Source organism: Abramis brama (assembly GCF_963993115.1).
Source record: "Abramis brama genome assembly, chromosome: 1".
Classification (NCBI taxonomy): domain Eukaryota; kingdom Metazoa; phylum Chordata; class Actinopteri; order Cypriniformes; family Leuciscidae; genus Abramis; species Abramis brama.
Genome location: NC_139963.1, coordinates 40438671 through 40466574, shown reverse-complemented (window position 1 = coordinate 40466574; position 27904 = coordinate 40438671). Strand labels below are relative to the sequence as shown.

General features: G+C 38.8%; 1 protein-coding gene across 1 annotated transcript in view; it reads left to right on the top strand.

The window, feature by feature from the left end:
• Nucleotides 1–421: 421 nt before the first annotated feature.
• Nucleotides 422–27904, top strand: part of camsap3 (calmodulin regulated spectrin-associated protein family, member 3) — a 38597-nt gene continuing 11114 nt past the window's right edge. The window contains 2 exon segments of the mRNA XM_084113548.1: nucleotides 422–900; nucleotides 20067–20332. Of these exon segments, the coding sequence (XP_083969674.1) occupies nucleotides 768–900; nucleotides 20067–20332 (399 nt within the window). The 5' untranslated portion in view covers nucleotides 422–767.

Sequence of the window (27904 nt, the reverse complement as noted above, 5' to 3'; positions counted from 1 at the left end):
GTCTGCACTAGTTTACGACATGCTGTGGCCTAAATACAGGTTTATCGAAGTATGCTATTTTATGACATATCGTGCTCGCTGGTGTGAAGCAAAATTATAGCCCATAAGTTAACTTTGCAACAGAATAGGTCTTGATATAGAAAATCCTCCCAAGAAACAATGAAACTCTTGCTGTTAATACTGCACTCAGTTTAGCATTGTAAAGCCGTGCCAATTATATGTACAACGCTGTTCATAATGACTAATATTTCCTCGTCGCACTCTCCTGGGCAAGTTCTACCTGTCCTGCACCTGTTTCCATGAGTTAAAGCGCCTTCCGACCTGCTGCTTGAGTTCACAAGCTTAGTCCCGCCCCCTCAGCGCTGTCTCGCGCACTCTTGACACCTGATTGGACGCCCGGCAGGATGATTGACAGGAGTATGGAGTACCTGGAAATCAGTCCGGAGCGTATCAGCTAGAGCGATGTGGACTCTGAAGCGGGGTCGAAAATAGTGAAACATCCCCTGGAATATCGCTGAATTTGTCGCTCCGATAGACTAAAACAGCCATATACACCCGCCAGCTACACTGGATGTATTAAAAGAAGATCTAAAGAGGAATAAATTGTGAATTACTTTATTATTATTTTTCGCCGGAACGCCAAGTTACCAGAATCATCGGCCGTGCTGTGGTCGCGTGAAAGAAAAGGATGAGCGTTTGATTTTTGTTTCATTCCTCACCGCATCGCCTTCCTCTGTTTTTCCCGGCCCGTCTGTTTTGGACCTGCTATGGTGGACTCGAATGCAATGAGGAAGACTTTTGTGGTCCCGGACATAAAGCCGTTGGATCAGTATGACTCGAGCAGAGCCAGAATCTGCGCCAGTGTCGGGTGGCTGCTGGCGAAATCCTACGGCAATGCAGGTATGAAGTGGCTGTGTGTCAAACCCTAGTGTGCTACCTTTCTAGAGTGCTATTTCTTCTTCCGAGTCAGCTGAACATGTGTAGGCAGCACGAGAGCCCCAAAACTGCGCAAAAACGCCAAAAGCCAGTCTAGCTAACGTTAGGCTGCTGCTATGTTTTTGAGACGCAGCCCATTGAGTCTGACACATTTTTGTTTCCTTCTCAAATCTTCTGTTCCCTCTCACCTGTCTGTTTTGAGAGCAGCGTTTGCTCATTGTTCAGTGACTGCGGAGGAAAGCATGTGTGAAGGTGAACAGTGTGTAAACTCAGCGTTTTTCACAACACAAAGACCATATGAGAGGTGGAAAGCTGTTGGTTGTGGCCCAGCAATGTCTTACTATACGATACGCGTTCAGTCTGGCTCTCTTAATGAATTGAACAGAATAATAGTCTGTTAAAATGTCTAAAAGTGTGCTTTCTTCCACCCATTGGGCACCGAGAACATGAATAATCTGATGGGATGTTTATAATACTAACAGTAACTACAATAAAAAATTGTATCAAATAAAGGAGTGAAGTCAGGTTGATTGGGTCCCTTTTTGCCATTGAGATGACTGGAAAAAAGTGTCCCAATCAACCTGAATTCACCCCCAAGTAAAATACATATAAAAACGAACTATGCCTTAATATGAGGCAGGATACAATTTGCCCGTGATCGTTTTCCATGAGGACTTTAATCGCACGTGCTTAATCCTTTCAGCAGACATGGTGTTGTCTGGGAATTATGATGTTATGATGTGATGAATATGAATATGTATCATGTGAGCGCGTGCTTCGCCCACTATCATGAACCCCTTTGTTAATACACCCACAAAGATGATGGAGGTCTTGAGCAGACAGCTGATAATTACACTAAAGTGCTCGGTATGTTTAAATTTTTAACTTAAGAAATAATAAAAAGGAAACTGTATAAACTGATCGATGCTTGATTACGTCAATCAGTGACAGCAGTGTCCTGCAGTGACATCATTTACTCCATCTAAAACCTCCCCCTCTCTCTCTCTCTCTCTCTCTCTCTCTCTCTCTCTCTCTCTCTCTCTCTCTCTCTCTCTCTAGGTAGGTGATTTGTTCCTGAATTTTTTATTTTTTTTTGTTATGCTGGTTGAAAATATCTTCCCATCAATCACTAAGTTAAATGGTCTAAATGTATTTGTATATAATCTGTAGAAGGCGTAGGACCATAAAATGTTCGTCCTGTGAGTGTATGTATTTCCACACCTCTGTGCACCTGCTCACACAGACATCACTCTTCATCAGCACGTTTCATGCTATGAGTTAGACAGACGTCAGTCACGAGCACCGCGACCGAAACAGCAGCCGCCTTTTAAAGTTCCTCCTGAACCAAAACAACCAGCGTATGCTGCGTTCACGCCAAAACTACTGTAGTTTGGAAGAGATGGCAGCCCGTGACATTAAACTCAGTATCAGATAATGTCAACTCTATCAAGGCGAAATGAATCTGCAGCAGTCAGGTGGTACAGGTCAGAGCTCTTTTTGTTGTTTATGTTCATTATTATTGAAATGTTATGTGCTTTGAGGTAGTTTAACTCAATCTTTCGTCTTGTGACGCTTTGCAGACTTTGCTGTGTGTGTTCATGTGTTTTGAAGAAGGCGTGGCTTTAGAGACACTCTGAAGGGAGGGTGGGATCTTATGCTTTCAAAGCTAGCTCACTATTGCTAGCCGCTCTGAAAATTGCCTACCCTACCTTTAAGGCAAGACCACCATATTTCCCTAGTTGGCCAATCACAGTACATTAAGACATACTGTGTATTGCAGGTTAACATTAGATAAAGCCAGGTTCAAATTTCTTGTTTCATTTTGATGGCATGTTAGAAAGGATTTTACTGAAGGGGATTTTGGATATCCCTTTATATCACTCCATAAGTCAGGGACAAACTCCTCTTTAAAAACCTTCAGAATAACTGTAAAGTCTAGTGTGTAAGTGTAACCGAAGTGGAGATTTCTGGTTCATTTATGGAGAAACAACTCAGTTTGAGACAGTTTGAAATGTAGGCTAATAATTAAATAAACACTTAAATGTGTATTTTGGATGTTTTCTTTCTACTAGTCTGAATGAAGGTGTGGAAGTAAAATAGCCCAGAATCTTAAAATTGACCAGTGCATGAATAACAACAACAATCGTTTTACCTGTAGCTTCTTGCCTTAAAAGAAATGGTGATCTGTCCGAGTGTCTAAAATATGCAGTTTCACTTTATATATGAATATAAAGGAAGATTTGCCCATGTAATTTGTCAACTTAATTTATTTCACACTGTAACCATGCACCAATGCAGCCTTACATAATCTGTTACTGTTTTCCCCTGTTGCGCTTGCAGTGACATCAATATTGGTTATCAGGTTTAAAAAAAGGCCTAGATGATGCATCACTCTTTTTGTTTCTAGGCCTTTTTTCAGTGTGTAACCTCTGTGTTTCTCATAGTCAGAAGAGGAGGGTCTCTCTGGCAGATCCTGGCCTGAGATTTGAAACACACAAGATTTGTTTTTCTTTTTGGGTGCTGCAGACGGGCTAGTGTGAGTGTGTTTGTGGATTGTTTTTAAAAGCCTTATTGTGTCCACCTAATGAACCACCGTTAATTCAGATTGTAAGTCTGCATTCCTGTACTTGCTTTAGTCCTTGTTTTGAGCCCATTTTGTCTCGTTTTTAGAAAGACATGGATTTAACGGTTCACATTACTCATAACATTGAACTCTGAAACGGGTGGATAATTAGGCTAGAAGATAATTAAAGATGTTTTGTGTTGGCATGAGTAATGTAATATGCAATCTGCAGTCTGTAATTTTCAACTACAAACTGATTTCGATGGAGTTTCAATTGTGTGACCTCTGTATTAGAGCATTACATTTATGGCATCAGGGAAGTCAAAAATAACATAAAATATCATAAATAACCTTACATAAGCTTTAGAGCTATGCTGTTTTGTTTCTGATAAGATATTTCTGCCCAAGATTTCGTTGCTTGGTTAAAGCTGCAGTCCGTAGTTTTTCCAGTTATTTACGGAATTATCAACTTTACGTGGGTTGTGCGGATGAATCCAATGTTTTGAGGTGTGTGTGCGCCGGTGTGGATACTGTCATTCGGAATCACAGATTCTACTTTTTGGAAGTATGACCAACATCATAATTTTCACCGGAAAATGTAATCTGAACAAGTAACATCCACTTTCGTTCTGACCAACCAAGGGAAAAAAAGCATTGCTGTAAATCGCGCTGATTAAATCTAACGATCGCTTATCATATCACTTATCAAATTATACTCTGTTCTCAAATTGTTAATGTTAACAAAATCAGCATTGCGTGACTACATTTAGGCTAATGTGTATTAGGGCTACCTGTAGTTCAGTTTCCATTTCTCTGCAGTCTAATTTCTAATTGTCATACCAACAAATTAATGTTCCTTAGAACTGATTCTCTTTGAAATACAAACACAAGTGTTGTGAGTAAAGGCTATAAATCTCCACCTCCAACATCCTCACATGCAATATAGCCTATTAGCTGAGACTCCTTCTTTATACAGATGTGACGTAATGACGCAAAGACATGTTCAAGTTACGGACTGCAGCTTTAAAGGAAATAAACATTTTATTAATGAAAAATATTGCTAGAAATAGTTCAATGTAATTAAAAATGGTTTTTTGTGCTTAAAGTTTCCCACCGTTAGCTTAGCAACATGATAACATCCACATCAAGCTCTGCAGCACTTGTGTTCCAGGAGTAAAAATCCCATTATTTTTCTACACAGGGAAACTTATTTTTTTAATGATAACTTCTAAACCTTTAAAGACAGACCTACTGTGAGCCACGAGGCTGTTAATCAATGTTATATGCTTTTGTTGAAGATATCAGCCTGCATTAATTTAACTTATCTTTTTTGAAATATTTGTGTTTGACAGTATTCCTGGGGGCGTATTACAGAAACTTTCTATCTTAAGTCGTAAGTTAAGATCTGACAAGTTAATTTAGGATTTTTCACAAATTTGTATTACAGAAGCAAATCTTAAGTTGATTTAGGATTCTTATCCTATCTTACAAAATCTCATCTTATCTGTAGATAGGAAATCTTAAACCCCTCCATCGAGTTCGGTAATCAACTCTCAGGTCTGTTACCAATTACCAAGCAACTATACGACGCACAAACAGCTGCTGTGTGAAGTAAAACAGAAAAAACTCTAGAGATTAGAATGAAGAAATAAAATAAGGAAGGAGGAGGCGGGAACCGGCGAGCATTTAACAACTTTAATAGTCATAAAATAAATAAACACAAAACGAAAGTAAAGGCAACAGCCCCTCACAGCCAACTGCTGCACACACATAAACTAAACAACACATTATATAACATAAATAGTCCAGGCCTGGTCCTCTCTCATCACTCCTCCTCTTATGGTTCCGCTCCTCTGTGAGATTTATATGAGACCGGTGCAGGAACACTTATGTCCACAGGTGGCGCTCATCTCGTGCCGTTTTCTCAACGGCCCTCGACCACGATGGTGGTGCTTTTCATTAGCCTAAATTAAGTTTTGATAAGCTTGGTAGAAAAGGCAAAGCCCAATCGTTTTATTTCATAGGAGTCTGTAATTATTTGTCAGAGTTTTGTCGTCAAAGTGCATCATTTGGGTGTTCACAAAGTCTTTCCACCATCAAACATCGCTGTTCTTCATCTTGTATCATTATTAAATGTGACGCCATTCTCAGACAGGGCTATTGTTATGAGATTTTTATAGTTGGCTTTCAAATACTTTTGAAGTTAGGACACCATTGGGGTTGTCCTAAAATTAAGACCGTTTTTAGGATTTTTTTGTGGAGTTAGGATGCTTCTGTAATACCCTTTTCCTATCCGTAGTTAAGATAAGATTATGCATAACTTTTGTCCTAAATGAGGTCCTAACTGAAATTGCCATGGTTACCAAACAGAGAAGATCTTTCTGTAATGTGCCCCCTGGTGAAAAACTACATTACCAACGATTCTGCGAAGTAATCTCCAACAATCAGAGAATCAAAACAAACAAATCGTGCTAAAAGATTTCTTTAGAGCCCACCCACTCCCATGAAGCACTGCACATGATGTGATAGTCAGTCTCTTCTGTGCTCTCAGACTGCATAAATATTTGTATGCAAATTTTGCAATAAATGCAAAATATATTGTTTCTATATATTAAATATTCATCTTTAAATTAGGGCTGAACGATTAATCACACTTGTAATCGCACTTAAATCGAGATGGCTTATCGCGATTTTAAAATCGCAAAGGCTGCGATATTATTATTATTATTATTATTATTATTATTATTATTATTATTATTATTATTTTTTTTTTATAAATGCGCAGCTTGTCATTGATGTACAGCTCTGTAAACGCTGCTCCATCTGAAAACACTGTGAGTTTGAGTCACTTTTAACGTGCATTTGAAAAAACAACATGAGTCAAACATCTTTCCAAAACATGAGAAGCATTTATGAACCTCTTGTCCAACAACAGACAACATTTAATAACATGCATTTACTCCAAACTCACTTCATAACAACAGTTGAGCTCATCCTTCTGTGAGATGATGTGAGAGATTCTTACACAGAATAAGGCAGTCGTGTATTTATAAGTCATGTTTAATCAAAGCGTTTCAGTCTTCTGTTTTTTCAGCTACAACGATAGGGATTTCCTGGAATGATGCGCATTATTGTACTTCTGCGGCGGGGCATATTTAGCGTGTCTGCGTGAGAGCGCCCTCTGGCGTTACTACCAATCGGCCGCACTCAATCGCAGCCTTTGCCCAATCGCGTGCAGTTTTATTGTGATTAATCATTCAGCCCTACTTTAAATCAATAGTATTGTATTTCTCCATTGATTTTGGTTTCATTGTCATTCGCAGTGCTTAATGGGATTGTAGTTCTTTGCCTCATTAAAGCTGTTAAAGGGATAGTTCACCCAAAAATGAAAATTCAGTCATTAATTACTCACCCTCAAGTCGTTCCAAACCCGTAAGACCTTCGTTCATCTTCAGAACACAGAGAAAGATCTTTTTTATGAAATCTGAAAGCTTTCTGTCCCTCCATTGACAGTCTACACAACTACCACTTTCAAGCCCCAGAAAGGTAGTAAAGACATCATAAAAGAGACTCCAGTGGTTTAACCTGAATTTTATGAAGCAACTTGAGTGCTTTGTTTACAAAATTTACCACTGTATTTTCAAAATATTAATCTCCAAACTCCAGTCGTGTTCATTTGTCTTTTTGTACAATTTTCAAATACTTTCTTGCTTCAAATCAAAGTTTGTATTGTTGTGATTCACCTCATAGCTGGTTCTTTATAACGCTTTAGCAAAGACTTTTTTCAAATCCTTATAGGAAACACGAATGGGAAAAATACTTCCGGAAACAATGTTGTGGCAATGTTGTTCTCTTGGAATCAACTGTAAGTCATGGCTCCTGTGCCGAGGGCTATTTGAATGGTGCGTGGAGTTGCAGCCTATGTAGAGCGTTTCAGGACTGTCGCTCATGAGACTCCATGATGGTCAGGATACTGATTGTTTAGGAAAGAAGTAAGCAGTGAGGCAGCTCTCTAGTTTTTGAGCATGGCTCAATCAGTCACAATATGATCACAATTATTTAAATGCAATATAGAAATGTCTTAAACTCTGCATACATTAAAGGGGACCTATTATGCCCCTTTTTACAAGTTGTAATACAAGTCTCTGGTGTCCCCAGAATGTGTCTGAAGTTTCAGATCAAAATGCCCCACAGATCATTTTATTATAGCTTGTCAAGTTTGCCCCTATTTGGGTGTGAGCAAAAACATTTTGTGTGTGCCCCTTTAAATGCAAATGAGCTGCTGCTCTCTGCCCCCTTTCCAGAAGAGGGCGGAGCCTTTACAGCTCATGCTTTGGATACTGGCAACAACAAAACTGGAGAATGTCACGCAGCCAAAATGTCTGAAATTGTCAGTAGCGGGGTTCAGCCTTACGCGTTCGAACTGGAGTCGGACACTGATTGAGAGACTCAGGAAGAAGTTACAACTTTTAGAATGCAACTGGATGTTTCTGATTGGTTAGTCGATACATTTAAGTTGATTCAACTCATTGACTAGCATGTACCGTCATGTTAATCAAAAAGGCTTTCAGAAACAACTTTGTACAAATCCAGCGTTGAACTGACCCTCGTTTGTGAAGCAGCCTGGCATAAAATGATTTGCGCAAATGTATAACTCTTCAACGACTTTCTTCGGCTCATTTCCTTCATAAATTAAAGATGCCGGGAGTCAGTGGAGACTCTTATGTTTGTTGGTACATCCAATAACAGAACATTTGTAATGTTTATGGTGTAGACGTTGTATATCTCCAGCCGCTACAGCGAGGAAACAGAAATGGCGGACTACTGCGGCTCACTCAGGGCGGGATCTACGCTGCTAAGAGGGCAAATCGTAACCGCTCGTTTGGAGAGACTGTTTATGAGTTATAGAGATTATAAAAAAAGGAGTGGCTGTATCTTTTACCAATATAGGCTGGTTGTTTACATACACTGTGGACACACATCTGTGTTCAAACACAGATGAATTTTGCATAATAGGTCCTCTTTAAAACCTCCAGGTTTTCTCACAAAATGTTCCAAAATGATTAACCGCCACACATAGTTAGGATCTTCCCTGAGTGTGAGAAACTGAAATCTCCCTAATTCACCTGATGTATAATTACTAGGTTGTGAGCTCTAGTGTGTGGCTCCAGTGTTTGTCTTCACTCCCTGCATCAATAGCAGACCTGCACGACCACACCCGCTGGTCAAAGTCACACACAGCCGAGCCAGAGAGAAATCAGACCAGATTAAAGAGGCTTGGCTGCAGCAGAGCAGCGATGGCTGGATTTCAGCGTTGAGACAAGACTCTGTGTGTGTGTGTGTGTGCGACCTCAGACCTCTGATCCAGCGCTGCACTCGTTTTCCTGCTTGAACCCGATGACATCATCACTCTCACTGCGAGTCTGTGATGTAGCCCTCGTATTCATACCAGAGCCCTGGTCCCGCGCTGAGCTGTATCTCTGCAGTGAACCCATGCGGTGCTGCTAATTGCTACCTGTGTTATCAGCAAGGTTTTTTTTTTTTGGTTTGTTTTTTTAATGTGTTTTTTGGCCAAAGCTTCACTCTGGATGAACTCGGCTCAATAAAGATCTATCCTTGGAGTGCTGTCCTAGATGCAAGAGCTTTGAGTTCAAGTACAGCCTGAATGCAGATGATTGAGCCAAGGCAAGCATGACTGCTATTGTTTTGTTGCATGTGTTTGTGCTGAGGACGTAAATGATCCCTCAAATCACGCAGCTTGTTAAAGGGAGAGTGCGTTGCTTTTCTAAAGGCTGGAATCACTACACAACTTTTCAAATCTGAACAGATTTAAGGTGGCTTTCACATCGGCTTGTTTGCTGCGGTCTCCCCACAGCGCTGGTCTCGTTTCACACTGGTGCATCATAAAAATGCACGGTGCATGATAGGAAACAGAACGCAGGTGAATATACTGTGTTTTTAAAATTAACTTGGCATTATAATGTGCAGCAAAGTGAACGACACTTGCATTTACTGTTAGTCACAGGGCTTTGAGGTGAAAGCTGATTGCGAGCCGTTCATTTGCCATCTGATCGCACTCACTCTGCACAATGACTATAATAATAAATGATTATCAAACTTTCATCCCCTGTATGTGATTTATTTAACTAATGACATCGTCATCTGCTCAAATGCATGCACAGGTTACTTTACTTCTGAACAGGTTACTTTACCTGAACAAATGTGCACCCGAGTTGCTTTCACATTGATGCGAATCGAGCCACAGTTCGAGTGCAACCAAACTCAGGCAACCTCCTACAGGTAGTCTCAGGTATGTTACCCCGGTGCGAGCCTGAGTCCGCATGACAGCTTTCACATTACCAGTTTTTCCATTGGACTTTTACTCATCCAGACTGTAAATCGGGGGGAAAAAACTGTACAAAAGTCGTGTATTGTATTCCAGCCTTTAGTATTTATACAATTTCTGCTATAAGCATCAAGCATGATATTGGAGGTAAAACATTGGCCATACTGTCAAAATGAAGAGGATCTTGCGCATTTTTTAATCCACATATAACATGATTCCAAGATATTTAAATCCCTCTAAAAAGAGTAAAGAACTCAATACTTGAAATGTATTTGCTGCGTATCCATAAAAAGATTACATGCAGAGAAATTCTTTTAATATTTCATGTGCAAAAATATTTCAGTATTTCAAATATTTTCAGTGCATTTAATTTTTTGTTTTATGAAATTTATTGCATGTAAACTTACCTAGTGTGTAGTGTAGATAGATTTTTTTTTTTTAATGATTACTGTGTGAACTGATGGTACAAATGAATTTTCCTGCTATTGGTATCAGCTGCTAACATCTACTTATGTAAACTTTTCAGAACACTTTAGCAACCATATATCAGTGCCCATATCCATATATAGCCCAGTTTTACATGGCTACTCATATTGTCTACAGACAATGTAAAAAATCGACTTTGACTTTCATTCTGTGAGCCTGGATGAATTCGGCGGCAGTCCTTGGAGCTCTGTCCTAGTTGTAAGAGATTTCAGTTCAAGTATAGCTTGAACACAAATGATAAAATAATCTGGTTTCAAGCAAGGCTGTTAGTAGGGTAAGCGAAGCGTACATTGATACTGGTACATCTAGCCCCTTAAAAAGGTTTTACGCACATCAGCAAGGAAGAATGATACAGTTTCACTGATAACGTGTTCTTCATCCACCAATGTTTAAGGATGGCCAGTGTTGTTATGACCCAGTAGGCTTGTTCCTCTCTAATGGTCTTGTGAGTGTTTTGCCTGTATTAGTCATGCTGGAATCATTAGTGTGTCACTGCGGTGACTCAACAGGTGATGTGGCGCAGAACGACTGTGGCCTTTTTATCATGTTGTTTAGGTAATCACTCGATGAACACGCCCTTAAAATCTGAAGTCATGAAAGCTAAGATTATAATGAGACTCCAGTGTCGGCGTCTTGTCGTTTTCCCAGTGAAGGTTGGACACACAGTGGCCACTTGCATTTTCTTTTTGGTTTCCTGACTCAGCCTTGCTGTGTTGGTATTTGTTAGAGATATGAAGAACGCTTTGTTTGTGGGCATACCTATGTATGTACATATGCTGGTCAAACACTACCACAGCCTTCAAAGTAAGAAGTTAATTAGGGTAGATTTGGAAAAGAAAGCCTTTTGTCCAGAAACATTAACTTAAAATAGAGCTTGTCTGGTAAAAGATTATCCACAGAAAAATTCACCCTTTAACATCATTCATGTTTGTGAGACCAAAGGCATTTCTAAATGTTTATAAGAAATTTTTTACTTTTTACATTACTAAAAATAAATGCATTTATTTGATGATGAACACAGTAAAAAACAGTCAAATTGTGTAACATTTTTACAATTTAAAATAGCTGTTTTCTATTTGAATATATTTTTAAATTTAGTTAATTTATTCCTGTGGTCAAAGCTGTATTTTCAGCATCATTGCTCCAGTCTTCAGTGTCACATGATCCTTCAGAAATCAGTTTAATATGATGACTTTAGTGGAAACTGATTAAAAAAAAAATCAGGATTCTTTGATGAATAATATAAAAAAATAGAAATATTTTGCATCATTATACAGAAAATGGCTTAATGTGTTCTTGCTGAGAAGTATTAATTTTCTTTTCTTTAAAAAAACCTTTCTAACTCCAGACTTGTTAACAGTAATGTAGTGCACATACATACATACAAGTACACATTTCAGTCCAGCTTATCCTGTTGCGAAATGTAAAGAATGTAGATTCCACAGTAATATGTTAATCTAAAAAGACTTCTGTGTATTTTAGGGTAAGTATTGTTTGTGTGTGTGTGTGTGTGTATGTACAGGTTTGGCTGTTGAGGGCCAAATGTCCTCACTTAAATAATGAAATATTATGACAACCGACTAGGTTATTGCTTAATATCAGTGTATCTGAATTGTTTTTATCAAGCACATACTTACATTTTGTTGATGAGGTGGTCTCGTCACATTAAATGGATTATTCCTAACCCGAGAGGTCAGTAGACCAGAGCATGGTGGTCATAAAAGGTCTGTGTGGTCCTCTGATTGTGCCCGCTGGCCTTTAATTAAAACAAAAAAGGACTTTAATGCTCAATGTTCCCATGACAACCCTCTTCAAATCTGAGGTTGACCCTTCTCTGTAGTGTAAAGAAGCTTATATTGGAAACTTGAAACAGTGGTCTTATGATAGAGATCATAAAGGTGTAATGCTCTTTTGTTGGCTTTAGCTGTCCGTGTTTGGAGACGTACTGAGACGTGACAGTTGTGTAAAGCTCAGCTGACCCGTCAGTCGCGTCACCGCATGAACTGTGGGTGTGGAGACGCTACATCCTATTTGCTGATGTCTCTCTCTGCAGACTTCTATGTAAAATGTCTGTTTGCTTTTGGAGTCCTGCTCAGCTGACTTTTTAACCATTTTCTTCTGACCATTTTAATGAGCGATCGTCTCCTTTCGTTTATTGATTCCACGCTTCTGTCCACTGCCACCATTGAGCCAGACCTCCTGAATCTCTTGACCTTTCACCTCTTCATTGACTAAATTTAGAGAGAGAGAGAGAGAGAGAGAGCGCAAAAGCACATCAGATAGAGTGTGTGTCGAGGAAGAACAGGGTGATATGGGTAATGTTTACACATTTAGAGCTGATGTTTGCTGTCATAATAGTTTCTAGGACATTGGTGGTGGTTGTCATCTGACCTCTCTTTCCTTGCTGATTCCCTTTCTTCCACTTGTGATGTTCCTTATCTAAACCATAGCCACATTTACATGGACACCTTTTGCATCCAAACAGTGTAGACATGAACGCTAAATAAAGCTTCAAGCTTCAATCCCATCAAGAGTTTACAGATCCTAACGAACAGATTAGAAGAGGTTTATACAATCTGAATGAAATTTAAATTGGCTTTGGTCAATTCATTCCGATTGATGTTCCGACTGTCCTACTAGTCCTATTGCAAAAGGGCCCATGTAAATGCAGCTAGTATGCTTTACTAACTGAACTGAACTAAGTTTTGCTTGGCCATTCATTCAAAATAGTGTCGCTTTTCCAGTTAGAAGCTTTTACATGTTAGAATTTTTTACTGACCAAGTTTGTCCACATTGAATGTGAAAATGCTGCATGACAGAACACCATTACAGCCAGACAGAACATTCTTGATGTTTAAAATAAGTTTGTCTGGTATTTTTTGACCAATGAGATCTCACTGCGCGGAGCTAGCTTGCATGATGCAGCAAAAATGAAACCATAACCAAAACATCTTGACACTGAACATGAGTCACAGCCCGTGTCACAGGTCGTGCCTTGTTTTGACACAGAGGAATGGTGTGGTTGAAACAAAACACATTTTTACCCTTTGGTGACAGTTAAGATTTTTCATCGAATGTTTCTTGAGCAGCAAATCAGCATATTCGTGGCAGTGGCTCAGTGGTTCATACAAACCGGAAGGTGGTTCAATCCCCGGTTCCACCTGACCAAGTGTCGAGGTGTCCATGAGCAAGACACCTAACCCCAGTTGCTCCCGACGAGCTGGCTGGCGCCTTGCATGGCTGACGCCGCCGTCGGTGTATGAATTAGTGGGTGAATGTGAGGCAATATGTAAAGCGCTTTGGTGGCCATGGGTCTGTTGAAAGCGCTATATAAATGCAGTCCATTTACCATTTACCATATTAGAATTATTTCTAAAGGATCATGTGACACTGAAGGATCATGTGACACTAAAGACTAGAGTAATGATGCTGAAAATGTGAAAATTCTGCTTTACCATCACAGGGATAATTTACATCTTAATAATATAGATTTTAAATAATTAAATATAGATAAATCTAGAAATACATATTTTAAATAAATGCAGCCTTGGTGAGCATAGTAGATGACTTTTAAAAACATTCAAAAATCTTACCGACCCCTAACTTTTGAACGGTAATTTACATCATATTTAAGTTCATTTGGGATGGTTTTGATTTAACCAGTTCAGAAAAATACTATTCATCTAACTGCTTTTTAGGACTACTTTAAATTGTGAGTAGCTTGTAATTTGATGAGCTACAGTTCCAAACTAGCTTCACCAGCCAGCTCTCTCTCTCTCTCTCTCTCTCTCTCTCTCTCTCTCTCTCTCTCTCTCTCTCTCTCTCTCTCTCTCTCTCTCTCTCTCTCTCTCTCTCTCTCTCTCTCTCTCTCTCTCTCTCTCTCTCTCTCTCTCTCTCTCTCTCTCTCTCTCTCTCTCTCTCTCTCTCTCTCTCTCTCTCTCTCTCTCTCTCTCTCTCTCTCTCTCTCTCTCTCTCTCTCTCTCTCTGTGTGTGTGTATCCAGCGCTTGTCCCATTAAATTCTGCCCTAGTTTAGCGTCGCCCTCTCTGTTTTCAGGTATTACTCTCCCATCTTTTCTCTGAAGATGCAGTACAGACCAGTCATTCATTGACTGCCAGTCCTACAGGGAAATGAAGCCTCTATCAGCCACCCTCATCTCGCATCGCTGCGGCCTTTGCATCCTGCTTTGCATTCTGGGTTTGAGCTTTATGTGTCACCCAGTCGGTGGGCAATGTATTGCTGCCCCCTTTATTTTAAGAATTCTCATTATCATTTATTTATTTAATTATTTTTGGCTTAGTTGGTTGCCGATGTCACATTGCATGTGCATAATGTTATCTGTTAGTTATTTTAGACACCCACTTTTTATGATCAAATCAATTCATATTGGATAAAATTAAGTGCTGCTTTATTTTTTTCTCATCCCCATTGAATCCAGTTTCACTCAAAAATACACTACCGAGCATAGGTTTGAGCTTGGTATGGTTAAAACATTTTTTTTTGTTATGTTTATGGCAGACCTCAAAGGTCCGGGGCATTCCCCATGAATATTTTATAAGTATATTAATAAATATTGTACAGTAGGGGTGTGCGATTATATTGTCTATGATAATATCATGATTATTGTTTTAACGATGTGCAATCTGACATTGAGTATGTCTCACTTCACAAAAACACATCTAGAGTGCACGCATGCACTACGTGATGTAGTCTAGTAGGTTATTAGACTAGTGAGCTTGCACAGTTACAGTGCATGCTTTCACTGCATGATTTAGTCCATTTAGAATGCATTTAGAAGGCCCAAATATTAAAGATAAGGGGGCAAAATACCTCCATATGTCTTTTATATTTATATCATTTAATATAATTAGTCAATATCACACGAAGAGTGCCGGGGTTTTTTTTCTCTCCAAATATCAGCATGATTACAAATGTGAGATTGATTTTATACAACAGTTCAATAAACAAGAAATTAAGTGACTTCTATTTAGACACAGTATTGCCCACAGTATATTGACTCTTCTGTGTCTCTGAGCAACACACGGCAGTGTTTTCTTACTGAATGAACAAATCGTTTGAGTGAATGATTCAATGACTCACACATTAAGACAAATGCTTTGTTCTTGAATGAATCAGCTGTTTGAATGAATCTGTTGATGACTGCATTAAATAACTGTGTAAATGCGTCTAAATGCCACTTTAGATGCAGCTTCTGCATTGAAAAGATGAATTTTGTCGATACTGATTTAATTTGATTGGTAATGGTAACAGCCCTATTGTGTCTTATTACTCTAATTTAAAGGAGAACTCCGGTCAATTTTAACATTGAGCTCATTTTTTTTGTAAATTTGGAGTGCTGTCAATACAGAGAACAACGACAAAAATCGGTGTTGCCTACACCATGTTATCCTCTTTTTAAAATGTGCACCCTGTTGACTTCAATGGGGCAAGTTTTAAACCTGCTTTTAGCCTCTTAACATCCTTGATGTGTCATTACAAGTGCACAGCCAATGTGAGTGATTCCTTCAGAGTGAACGCGGGTGAATCTGACTGCAGTAGATGTGAAAGATATGAATAAAAATGATGTTATTTCAGCCAGCGCACATACCTGTATTTACTTCCTGTTTTCGGGTCGAAGTCCACAGTAATCAATTGTCGAGTTCACGAGCATAGGTTTAGTACCTATGATCACGTGCGTGAACTCGACAATCGTCAAATTTTAGCCTCTTAAGTGCACAAAGCCATATCGCAATTTGGATTTAAGTTTGATCGACGCTTTACCAAAGCAATGGTACAAAACACAACAACTGTATCAAGAGAGGTGTAAATATATTTTCGGTTCATTATGAAACTGTGGCGAGACAGATTATAGTTATTGGGAAACACTACTCACCAAATTCTACATTTATTTAATCAAAAATACAGTAAAAACTAAATATTATCACAATTTAAATTAACTACTTTCTATTATATATAAATTCTATTATTCTATTAAATATCTATTATATCTAATATATTTTACATTTAATTCATTCCTGTGATGGCAAAGCTGAATTTTCAACATCATTACTCATTACATCATTTTCATTACATCATTACAAGTACTCATGTACTTCAGTTACATTACTATCATTACTGATTTGATGCTCAAGAAACATTTCTGTTTTTGTTAATGAAAACAGTTGTACAACATTTTTTTCAGAATTCTTTGATGAATAGAAAGAAGAAAACAAATAAAAATACTGACCACACAGTTTTGAATAGTAGTGTACTCCCATAATAGAAGTAAAATGTTTCATGTTGACTTGGATGACTTGTTGACGATGAATTGGTGTTCCTGCTGGCATGAAGCTCTGTGTACAGGTGTACAATTACATGATTCATAGTGTAACTGTGTTACGGAGTGATCGGCATCTTCAGGATGGGTGGGATTTACTGATCGTACGCATTGATTGCAATATAAGGTCAAATACAAACTACATTGTTTATGTACACTGGTATTTTAGCTGCTCCTATCATAGGGTTTTTGTCCTCTAATGTGTCCTAGAACTGGTCCCACGACTTCTGGCTGCTGGTTAAACATGGCTGTGGTGGAGAGGTGCCATTCTTATTGTGGATTCATAATTGGCCCTGAATGCGGCAGAACCGGTTCACAGTGGGCGTGTGAGGTGTACATTTCAAGTTTGCGTTTCTCAAGGTTTTGTGTGTGTTTTGTCTCACACCAGCCCAGGAGCTGTCTCCCTTTTCTGTCCTTTCACGGGTGTTGACATTTAAATTCAAACTCTCTGCTTGACAAAGCATGAGTGTGTAAAAGAATCATTTATTGTGTGTGGCACGTATGTGGATCGTTGTTCTTCAGTCGACGTGCTTCAGATTACACACCTCACTTGGTCTGTCTGTAGGGCCCTATGAAATATTTTTTTCCCCAAATTCCATTTTAATTTTTTCCATAAACTTCTGTATTTGGTTGTATGGTTAAATTAAATTTTAGTAAAAAAAAAAAAAAAGCATGTCTAATGATTTGAAATCATGAAACCTAATGTACAACACTTTATTGACAGTATAATAAAAAAATGACATTTAGAGCCCTTCATAATCCATTTTTAATTTCCTTTTTTTTATAAGAAATGTTGCGTTTTCCATTTTAATTGTTTAATTAAATTTTATTGATCAAAAACATCAAACATAAAAAAAAATCACGAAAAATACAATTTACAACAATTTTAGTAAAAGAGTAAAAAAATCTATCTTTGTTTGTTTTATTTTTTAATCAAATTCTGTGTTTTCTGTTTACATTTTTCTGAATTCCGTTTTAATGGTTTAATAACATTAATAATCAAAAGCAGTTTTTATCAGTTGAATTCATTAGACTTTAACAATTCAGTCATTTTATAAATTTTTACAATAATAGGGCCCTATGAAATGTTTTGTGCTGTCTTTTTTTTAATACTTTTTATGGGTTTATGATGTAATTATTGTAATACGAGTTTATCAAAAACGTTGGTAATCAAATCAGGCATGGGGCACTAATCTAATTAATCTTTTAAAAATTTAATCAATTGAAAATTTAATTACAATTCCTTTAATTTGTTTGCCAACAAAGTGCTGGTTTACTGTTAAAATGAAAAAATGTTGTGATCTTTAAAAAAATAAATAGTTTATGATCATTATTATTATTATTACAATAGTAATATATTTGTGCCACATCACTGAAATCATCGTGTTTGTGTGAAGAAAAGAGAGCCAGACTGGTTGGATCTCTCCTATTGTACGGCACATCAAACGCTCTGCAGACGATACACACCTGCATCTTATTGGCTCCACAGACCTCAGCCCTGAACTGCTGAGCTTTTGAAGCCATCCCGGTGTGTGTGGCTTTCTAAAACTGGGCTCTGCGTGTGTGTGTGTGTGTGCACTCAGCTGTGGTGCACCCTGGGGAAAGTGATATCACTGTTGCCCATAGAGCCGATTATTGGAGAGGCAACGAGTGGAAGCAAACGACCAATTAGCAGAATTGGGACCAGGAGTGTCTTCACCATCACATCTACTGCTTCAACTCCTGAGTGTCTGTAGGTTTCTGGCGACATGCGTGTTCGCGTGTGTGTGTGGTTTGTTGAACTCTCGCTCTGCTCACTCGATCAGATGATTTGGGCTGTAGGGCATTTCTTCATCACTAGACTTAACGTGTTTTCTTCTGTTAGATGTTTTCCCAGGTTGTTCTAATGTTGTTAATGAGTGTTTATGTACAGTATACTGCCATTCAAACGTTTGGGGTCAGTAAGATTTGAATGCTATTCTTTGAACTTTCTATTTCTTCAAAGAATCCATTACAAACACGCGTTGCTGTTTCCAACATTGATGATTCCTGAGTATCAAATCAGCATATGAATATGATTTCTGAAGGATCATGTGACACTGAAGACTGGAGTAATGATGCTGAAAATTCAGCTTTGATCACAGGAATAAGTTACATTTTAAATATATTTAAATGGAAAACAATAATATTACTGATCAATATTACTGATTTTACTTTATTTTTGATCAGATAAATGTAGCCTTGATGTGCATAAGATCTCACTTATATCTTGCTGACCTTATACATACAATAAAATGCTGACAGCTATTCAGTTCATCATAAAATCACTTCATTATAAAAACACAAAAGTCACGTTTAGACTGATTATACTATTTAAAAGCCCCCAGGTCATGTAAATGCCTTAAACACTGCTAAAGTTGCATGCAAAGGTATATCTTGATAGCAGCTGAAAATTTACATCTGTTGATGAGGCTTGCCATCATGACACAATCTATTTTTTGGGCTTATTATTAAGCATAAAGTTTGCACATGTAAATTCTCTGTTCTGTTGTTTTATTTTTTCATGACACTCAGATCCACTGTATCTAATCACATTAATAGGGCTGATTGCTACATACACTCCCAGTTGACCTACTTTATTTGCCAAAGTGTGCAGCATGTGACAAGGGCACACCGTCCTGTATACTCTATCCCACAATTTTACATTTTCATTCTCAATAAATGGGATCAGGACAAAATTTGAAGGACTTGTTTGTTTTTTTTAAAGATAAAAACCAGTACAACTTTTATCATACTTTTTTTTTTTTTTTATCATACTTTTTTTTTATAAAATATTTTTTTTGCATATTTTTGTGTATTGTATAGTTACATTTTATTATATTGTTTGTCATTTTTAATGTGGAATCTGCCGTGAAATAGTCTGTGAAGCTGATACAATAAATGACAGATAATTGCAAATTAACTTGAAGCAAAACAATTATCAACAATAATCATGTTTTGATAATCATTTTTTTTGTTAAAGTCCCTAGAAAAGTTACATTTGATTCCATAGTGAAAACTAGATGCCTTTTGCAGATGTAGAACACTTACAAGTACAAACTCAAGTGCTTTATCGCTTTATTATTGGCTAATTATAAAAATTTATTGTTTTGTTATTTTATTAAGCAAATTTAAATGTCATTCTTCCACTTTAAGATGGTCTTTGACATGTAAACTTGAGGTGCTGCACAGTGATGGAAACAAGTAGCTCGGCAAACGCTCCTTTGTGAAATAACATGACCAATCAGCACTTCTATGATAGAGTTTAACATGGTTTGTTGCATATTGTACCACATAGGCTACTGTTTTAATAAATTGTATACAGTATATACTATGTAGTATGCACTCTGAACACGTCCTATTTCTCTCTCTTGCGTGCAGAGAATGTTCCAGTGGAGCTGCGAGAGCCGTTCTACTGTGATCAGTATGAGCAGGAACACCTGAAGCCTCCCGTCACGCGCCTGCTGCTGTCCCCTGAACTGTACTGTCGCGCTTACGGCCTACTGCTGGGGGGAAGCCCTGGGGCCGAGGGGCCCCCCAAAGACATTCCAGCGCTCCTACAGGTCCTGGGCAGGAAGGGCTTGGCACCCAAAGACCAGAATGCCCCTGTGACGGAGGCCGAGCTCCAACAGAAGCCCATCAAAATGGTAAGACGTATGAGCGGAGTCAGCACATTCCTGTCTGAATTATGTGCAGAGCTGAGTTTCATTAAACAGAAATGTGGAGTTGATACTGTAGCTTTTGTATCTCAAAACCCAGATCTGACTTGCTGTCTGCTGTCGAATCGAATTTCAGCCTCAAGTGCTCTCATGTGCACCACATTAATATCCTTCCGCTTATGAACCGCCTGGGAGACTGAACTATCAATCACGATTGATTCTGATGGTAGCTAAGGTTAAGAGTTGATAGGCCAGTCACATTTATGCAGTGTTTTATACAATACAGATTATTTCAAAGCAGCTTCACATTAATTAACAGGAAAATAACAGTGTTAATGTTATCAAATTCATCAAAAAGCAGCAGCTGAACAGAAGGTAAGTGTCATTATTCAGCTCAATTTAGTTCAATGTTGATTCAGTTCAGTTCAATAACTGTCAGTGTTGCAAAGTTGCATCAATTATGAAATGAGTTCAGTTCAGCCATAAGGTGAAAATATCATTTATTGGTTTAATGTTGATTCAGTTCAATAACAGTGTTGATGTTGCAAAGTTAGTGTCCTTATCCAGCTCGATTTAATTCCAATTTTTGTTCTCTTCCGATCGTGTCCGGACACGCAGTTAAATCAATAATATTACTAAATATTCATTTTCTTTTAAATCCTGATGCTCTAAACACTATTCATAGTGCACTTATGTATTGAATGAAATGGATTTTAACTATTTATTTAAGGGCCTATACAACCTGGTCACTGCATGTTTTTTTCCTGATCGGATAGCTATCAGATTTGTTAAAGTCCGCGTGAACCGGAAGTTGCAAACGTCTTTTCTCCAGTGCTGTGACGTATTTCCCAGTGAAAAGGAATATTGAACAGAGGGCAGGGTTTTACTCTAGCGCTCCTCCTCTCCATCTCTCGCTCATAACAGACTAACGATTTGAGGGGAGTGGTTAAGCGTTTCCCAAACCAATTCTTCAAACCTACGTCATCAGAGAAGGGACGCCATTCCAGACCGGAAGTAACTTTTCAGACTTTGATTAAAGATTACAACTATTTTTTTCTGTGTTTTAACTTGCACGGATTAATTGTTCACCATAAGACTAGTAATATGCGCTAACAAAGTAAATAGGGTAAATTTTGATTTCAGTTGGACTTTAAAACTGTTCCATTTACACTTAACCACATGAATGTATCTCTGCAAAATTAATATAAATCTGATCTTCAATTTGCACGCTATATACAAATCTAACAGAGTTCACGTCAACAAAAGCAACATATATGTGCTGCATTTCATTTATCATCTGCTAATTTCAAGATTAAAGACCGCAAAAGGTGAGAGAGTGGCATTAGCACTGGTAAGGTAATTTAGTAATTAGAAATTTAGAAATCGCATGTGTGTATTAGATCAGTGTATTAAAGTGAAAGCAGCGTTATATACTGTGCCTACTGCTATATATGCTGTTCATATGGAAAAACATATTGAGTGAATAACTTTAGTAGCTTTAATAAGAATACATTTCTTTCTTGAATGCTGCTGTTTAATGCTCTGGCGAGGAGATAAACATGGCAGACTGTGTACAGCTCACTCAGGGCGGGTCTATACTAATAGGGCGGAGTCTGTCAGCAGTTGTGGGCGGGGCCTGTACAATGTGACACACATATGCTAGAATCTGCAAAAGGCTTGTTGTGAGACACTGCTTATGATTTATGGGGATTAATAAAAGAGGAGTGGGTGGATTGGTGGTGTACATGCACTGCCGACACACATTTGTTCAAACACCATGCAAAGGTGAATTTTGCATAATAGGTCACCTTTAATGTACTGAAATTGGAGAACCAAATTCAATATGATTTTAATTGATGACCCATGGTGTCATACTGCATCCTCGCGCGTAATCCTAGAATCTTAGATTCCATTTACACCTGGTCACATAAATGTGTTTTTGCGAAACGGATATAAATCCGATCTTCAATTCCCGTGCTATATGCAGATTTAATGGAGGGCATGTCACTGAAAGCAACAGATATGAGCTGCATTTTATTGATCATCAGCTAAAATTTCTAAATCAAAGACCGTAATAAGAGAGAGCGGCAACGGAACTGCTAGGATTTCGTTTCTTTACTTTTAATGATGATGATTGTGTGTTAAGCGTCTGTGACTTACTTTCACTTTGATTTGTGATAGTTTGCTCTTTGGCTTGATGATCAGATGCTCAGCTGCTCGTCTGCGGCGATGCGTGTTGCAGTAGCGTTGTCATATCTGGCTATAACATTACATATAGCCTATAACAAGCTCTCACATGTTTATTTTTTGAGCATTTTTGGGGGAAGTCAAATTTACATATGTGGTTTCAACAACCAGATGCATTTACACTTGTCCAGTTTCGTCTGGAATGCATCTCAGACCTCCTCCTGAAGTGGTTTGAGCGATCGGATTCAAATCCGTCTCAAATGTGTTTCGGAGGGCATTTACACCTGGTCTCTTCACGATCGGATTGCTAAAGCGCATGAAGTGGCCAGGTGTAAACAGCCCCTTAGAAGGCCATATTAAGAATCTAAGATAGGCTTTGTATCAGGAGCTGCCTATGATGGCAAAAAATGTTTTCTAGGTAGGAACCTCAGTAGGTTTTGAGACACGACGTATGCATCTGTGATTTATTGAGCATGGGTGACTCATTACAGTCCACCAGTTCAGATCAATGGGAAATCAATGCTGATTTGGCCTGCCAAAAGTCACAACCAATTCACCTTCTTGGATCAGGACACAGGGGGATGGTTTCACTGCAGCACTGGGGGATGTTTTCTGGAGGTGAAGGGGCTTCTGGGGAGGGGCGACTCCTGTTTATGCTTGATTTCCAGGGATTATAGCATCTCCCCCTCTCCTGCAATTCCACTGAGTGGATCCAGCTGTAAGGGACAGGACAGTTATTGAAAGACCGCATGCTAACCCCAGGCTCACTGGACTGGAGTGGGTGTGGAGAGACACAAAGGAGGGGCTGACAAAGAGTGGCAGGGTCGAGGGATCAGGCCTTAAAACAATAGACAAAAGACAGCAGACCCTGTACTGATGTAGCACTTTCCTCCCTGTCAGAGAGGGTCCCTCTCACAGCTAGACGGGCTTTAATGGACATCAATGGAGTGTTTAATTCTCCTTGAGCTTTTAACATTTAACTGTAGAGTTCTTCTTACCAAGATTTAACCAAAACAAACTAGGTGAGAGACGTCAGTGTTGTTGTCAAATATAAATGTCATGATTAGTGATGCAGTTGTCTGATTACTTTGCCCACTTGCTCTATGTGTCAGGTCATAAATCTGCCAACATATCGATGGGTACTACAAATTTTGTTTTCAAATAGTTTCAATAAGTTGTGAGAATTTTTTTTTTTTTCGTCCCACAAATTGCTCGTAGATGCATTGATTATAATGGCAGTGTTCATACTGAAGACTTTGCAAGAGCTTAGAAACCCTGCATCTTTTGGCAAATTTAGCAAAGAGAGACCCTGGTTACAGCCCTACAAGTCATACCACTTCATTTTGTTTTGTACCATTCTCCGCAGTGACCCAATTCTTGCTTTGTCTCGCCCCCGTTATACCCATATTCAATTCGGTGTATTTGTTCCAGCCTCAGTTCTCCAACAGAGCCATCTCTGAGTGCTGACTCTGCTGAGATTGCCTAACATCGTGTGGTGCTGGAGGCAGGTGAACGCTCAGCGCTCCGCTGCTTCTGTCTGGGGCTCCCGGCTGCGGGTGTCCTGCTGGTGTCATGATGCGCTCGCTGAGCGCTGCCGATGCTCTGGGCTCATCTGGTGCTGTCTGGCTGCTTGTGGTGCGCTTCCCAGGCCTGGCTGTGGGGGCGGCTGGCTGGATGCTGTAGCAGCGTGATGAAAGTGGGTCATGATGTAGTATTAGGATTGAGGCGCAGCAGTATGAGTGAGCCAAGCCCAGTAAACGGCTTTGGAGTAGCTAAAGTCTGTTTTAGCAATGACTATGTATCAAAACTCAACATATCAGCATACTTCCTGCATAGAAAGTAGTGATAAATAAAACTTGATGCTCATATGCTAATGCTGCATTCTATAGGACATGGGCAAAGCCACACTTGTAATGCACTTGCATGGTATAAATTATTATTTTTTTTTTGGACATGCACCTTGTGAACACAATGGTATTTGTATATGGTAGTTGTTCAGTTCTCTTGTATAAATTAAAGTCCAATGGTGTTGGCATCTTTGCGTAATTGATGAACTTTGCAACATTGACTCTTAATGATCTGAATTGAATCAACTTTGATCTAAATTGAGCTGAATAATCACACTATTGTCTTCTGTAGAGCTGCTTTAATGCTGAAATTGACGTCATTTCAAAATTGATGAATATTGCAAAACTTATTTTCCTGTTTATTTATGTGAAGCTTCTTTGACAATCTGTATTTTATGAAGCACTATACAACTAAATGTGACTTGACTTGATGCAAAAGCAGTTTTTTGTAGGGTCCCCACTCTGTGTGGAATAGGGAAGACTTAATCTCTTTCGAATGAAGGAACATCTGGAGACACATTGCTCTGACCTCCTGTTTAGCTGTTCACCTCTCTGCAGGTTTGACATTTTCCGCTCGGATGCGGTGCAGAGCCCAGCCCCCATAGAGGATAAAGATCTGTGAAGATTAGTGATAATCTGTGATCCAGACTCGCCGTCATCATCCAGCTGAATATTAACAAACAGACATGTCACCTCTCAGTTATGTTGAACTGAATTGAGAGGTGACATTTTTAATACTATTTTTTTCTTTTATATTTTATCATTTTTTTTCTTTTACAAGGAAACTATTACAAATTTGCTCACAGATGCATTGATTATAATCTGTAAGGCTGTTTTTCTGTTGTTACACACATGCTCCATATGTGTAGATCCAGGAAAGCCTCAGGTTGCTGCTGCTGTTTTGTTTTGTTTGAGGTTTTCGAGAGGAAATCATGTAATAAATGCTGGAGTTTGTGTAACCTGAACTGATCAGGGGAATTTGGAAGTCAGATTATTGCCATCTACTTCCTGAAGTTCCTGTACAGCTGTGAGACTCAAGGAACTGCAGTAATTCAGTATTTTAGCAATGCTTTGTGTTCTACTCCTTGGTCTTATGAATTTCCACATTAGAAATGTTTTCAGTATACAGCGCGTGTTTACATAGAGAATGTGTTTACATAGAGAATGAGTTTACACCATCCGAGGCTGCCAGGTCTCCCTGTAAATCCCCCCTGCTGTGCCCCTGGCTCTTTTATCCTGCAGTTTGTGGGACACCGAGGGCCGGGGGTTAGAATAAGAGTCCATTTTCCCCCACAGTTACAATAACCACAGTGAACTTTGTTTTGCTTTGTCCTTCCAGTGGAGTATTTTGGCAGTTGTCACAGGACTGCCCCGGTTTGTGGTGACAGCCGAATGTTATTAAGAGTAGCTGGTGTGTTACCTCAGGATTTCCAGCCTCAGGGCTCGAAGCTGTGGTGAGGTGCATTATGGGTCACTCTGGTTGTTATGGTGATTTGGCAGGCTGGTCTTGCTCTGTCTTCCAATGTTGGTCCCGCTCCCCTCTCATTAGGGAAACTTGTGATTCAGCTTTGCGAGTCCTGGAGTGTCAGGACGGGAAATCCAAGCCCCCCCTCCCATCTCCTCTCGCTTTCATTCCTCTCTTTTGTCGTGAACTGCTCTCCGCTCCCTCCTCGGTATAATTACTATACCGCATAACAGACCAGAGCTTGTGACCTCTGCAATACGGTCTGTAGTTTCTTACTGATCTAACAGAAACTGCATTAAATCTTTCTCTTTTTTCACTTATTTTGGGCGGAATTCTGTGGAATGTTTTTAACATTGTATAAAATAGGGCTGTAGTGCACTCTGATTTCCAGCTATAAGAATTGTAAAATTAGCCAAAATATACAATAAATGTATGCACTACTGCTCAAAAGTTTGAGGTTAGTGAGGTTTTTTAATGTTTTTAAAAGAAGTCGCAACAAGGGTGTGTTTATTTAATCAGAAATATTATATTATGAAATTATTATTGTTAATATGTATATTATTATTATTATTATTATTATTATTATTATTATTATTATTATTTTTACTGTTAATATTTATATTACTATTACGATTAACAATATTATTGTTTTTATATATTATATATGTTTTATGTATTACTCCAGTCTTCAGTGTCATGCTGATTTGGTGCTCAAGAAAAATTTCTTATCAATGTTGAAATATATTTTTATGGAAACTGCAATTTATTTTTTGATGAATAGGTTATTTTGATGAATAGAAAGTTCAAAAGAACAGCATTTTGTAACATTATAAATGTCTTACCGTCATCATTTCTGATCAATTTATGCATCCTTGCTGCATTAAAATCTTTTTTGAAAAATGCTCTTTTCCCAGACTTTTAAAACTGTAGTGTAAATATATATATATTTTTTCCTTTTTGTCTAAATTTCTTTCCCTGTTGCTTCCATCTTACCAAACAGCGTGTAACAGCTGCCCATGAGCTTTTCTTGTGTCCTCGGCCACACTGTTGCTAATTTATGTGTTTCAAAATGATCTTTGGCACTTTTATCGCCACTGAAAATGACACTTCCGTTATCGTCCGTGTGCACCAGAACATGTGCCCAGAGATCGGCTGAAGCCCTCCCACTGTGGCTTATCCTCAAACATGGGCCCCCTGGCTGAGCCAGTCACTGGAAGCCGAGGTATAAATGCCCTCCGACAGGGCTGCTCCTCCCTCAACACTGCAGAGGTCAGCACTTCAGTTCACGCTCGGAAACACACCACCGTTTGTCACTGTACTGGACAGGATAAACGCGTTTATGGGTGGTTGCGAAGGATCAAATCTGCCTGTATTGCGTGTAAGGGGAAGACACTGGTTGGGACAGATTAGCATTAGCCGTGTAGAGGTGGCCCGCATCAGGGAATGTGTTCCTCTGACCTCTTTGACTGTTTGAGAGTTAATGATTATAGCAGACTAAGCGTGGCCAATACGGAAAAAAGCCAGTGAAGATATTCAGGTGAGGGCATTTACTGTATGTTCACGAAACGGCAATGGATAACGCAACTGTCGAAGGCAACGTGCGTTCTATTGATTTTTGTCCAAGTCTTTTGTTTTCATCTTTAAAGGAATGAAAAGAAGTCAAATGGCACTCTGAAAACGTCTGGCGTTGCTCCAGCTGATAGTGAATGATTCGGTTTGGCCTTGTTTGTCTCAATCAACCAAGAGGAAATCTGTTAGTTTTGTCCTTGAAAAATTGTCCCGTCTTTACTGTAAAAACTCATCCTCTGGCTAATTTTGACTATGGAAAGAGTGTTCCCTCATATTGATTCAAATGTCCCCTAGTCTTAACAGAATCGCCCTAGTGACATTGTGTGCCCACTGTGACGCTATATGGATGAATATCACAGTCCTATTTTTATCCAAAATCAAATAGATTGTATGATTATAATATGTATGTATACTTACTGTCTGTCTGTCTGTCTGTAAAAATTAAGCTTTAGGACATTACGTTTTTTACTGTAGTGTGAAGAAAAGCTACTT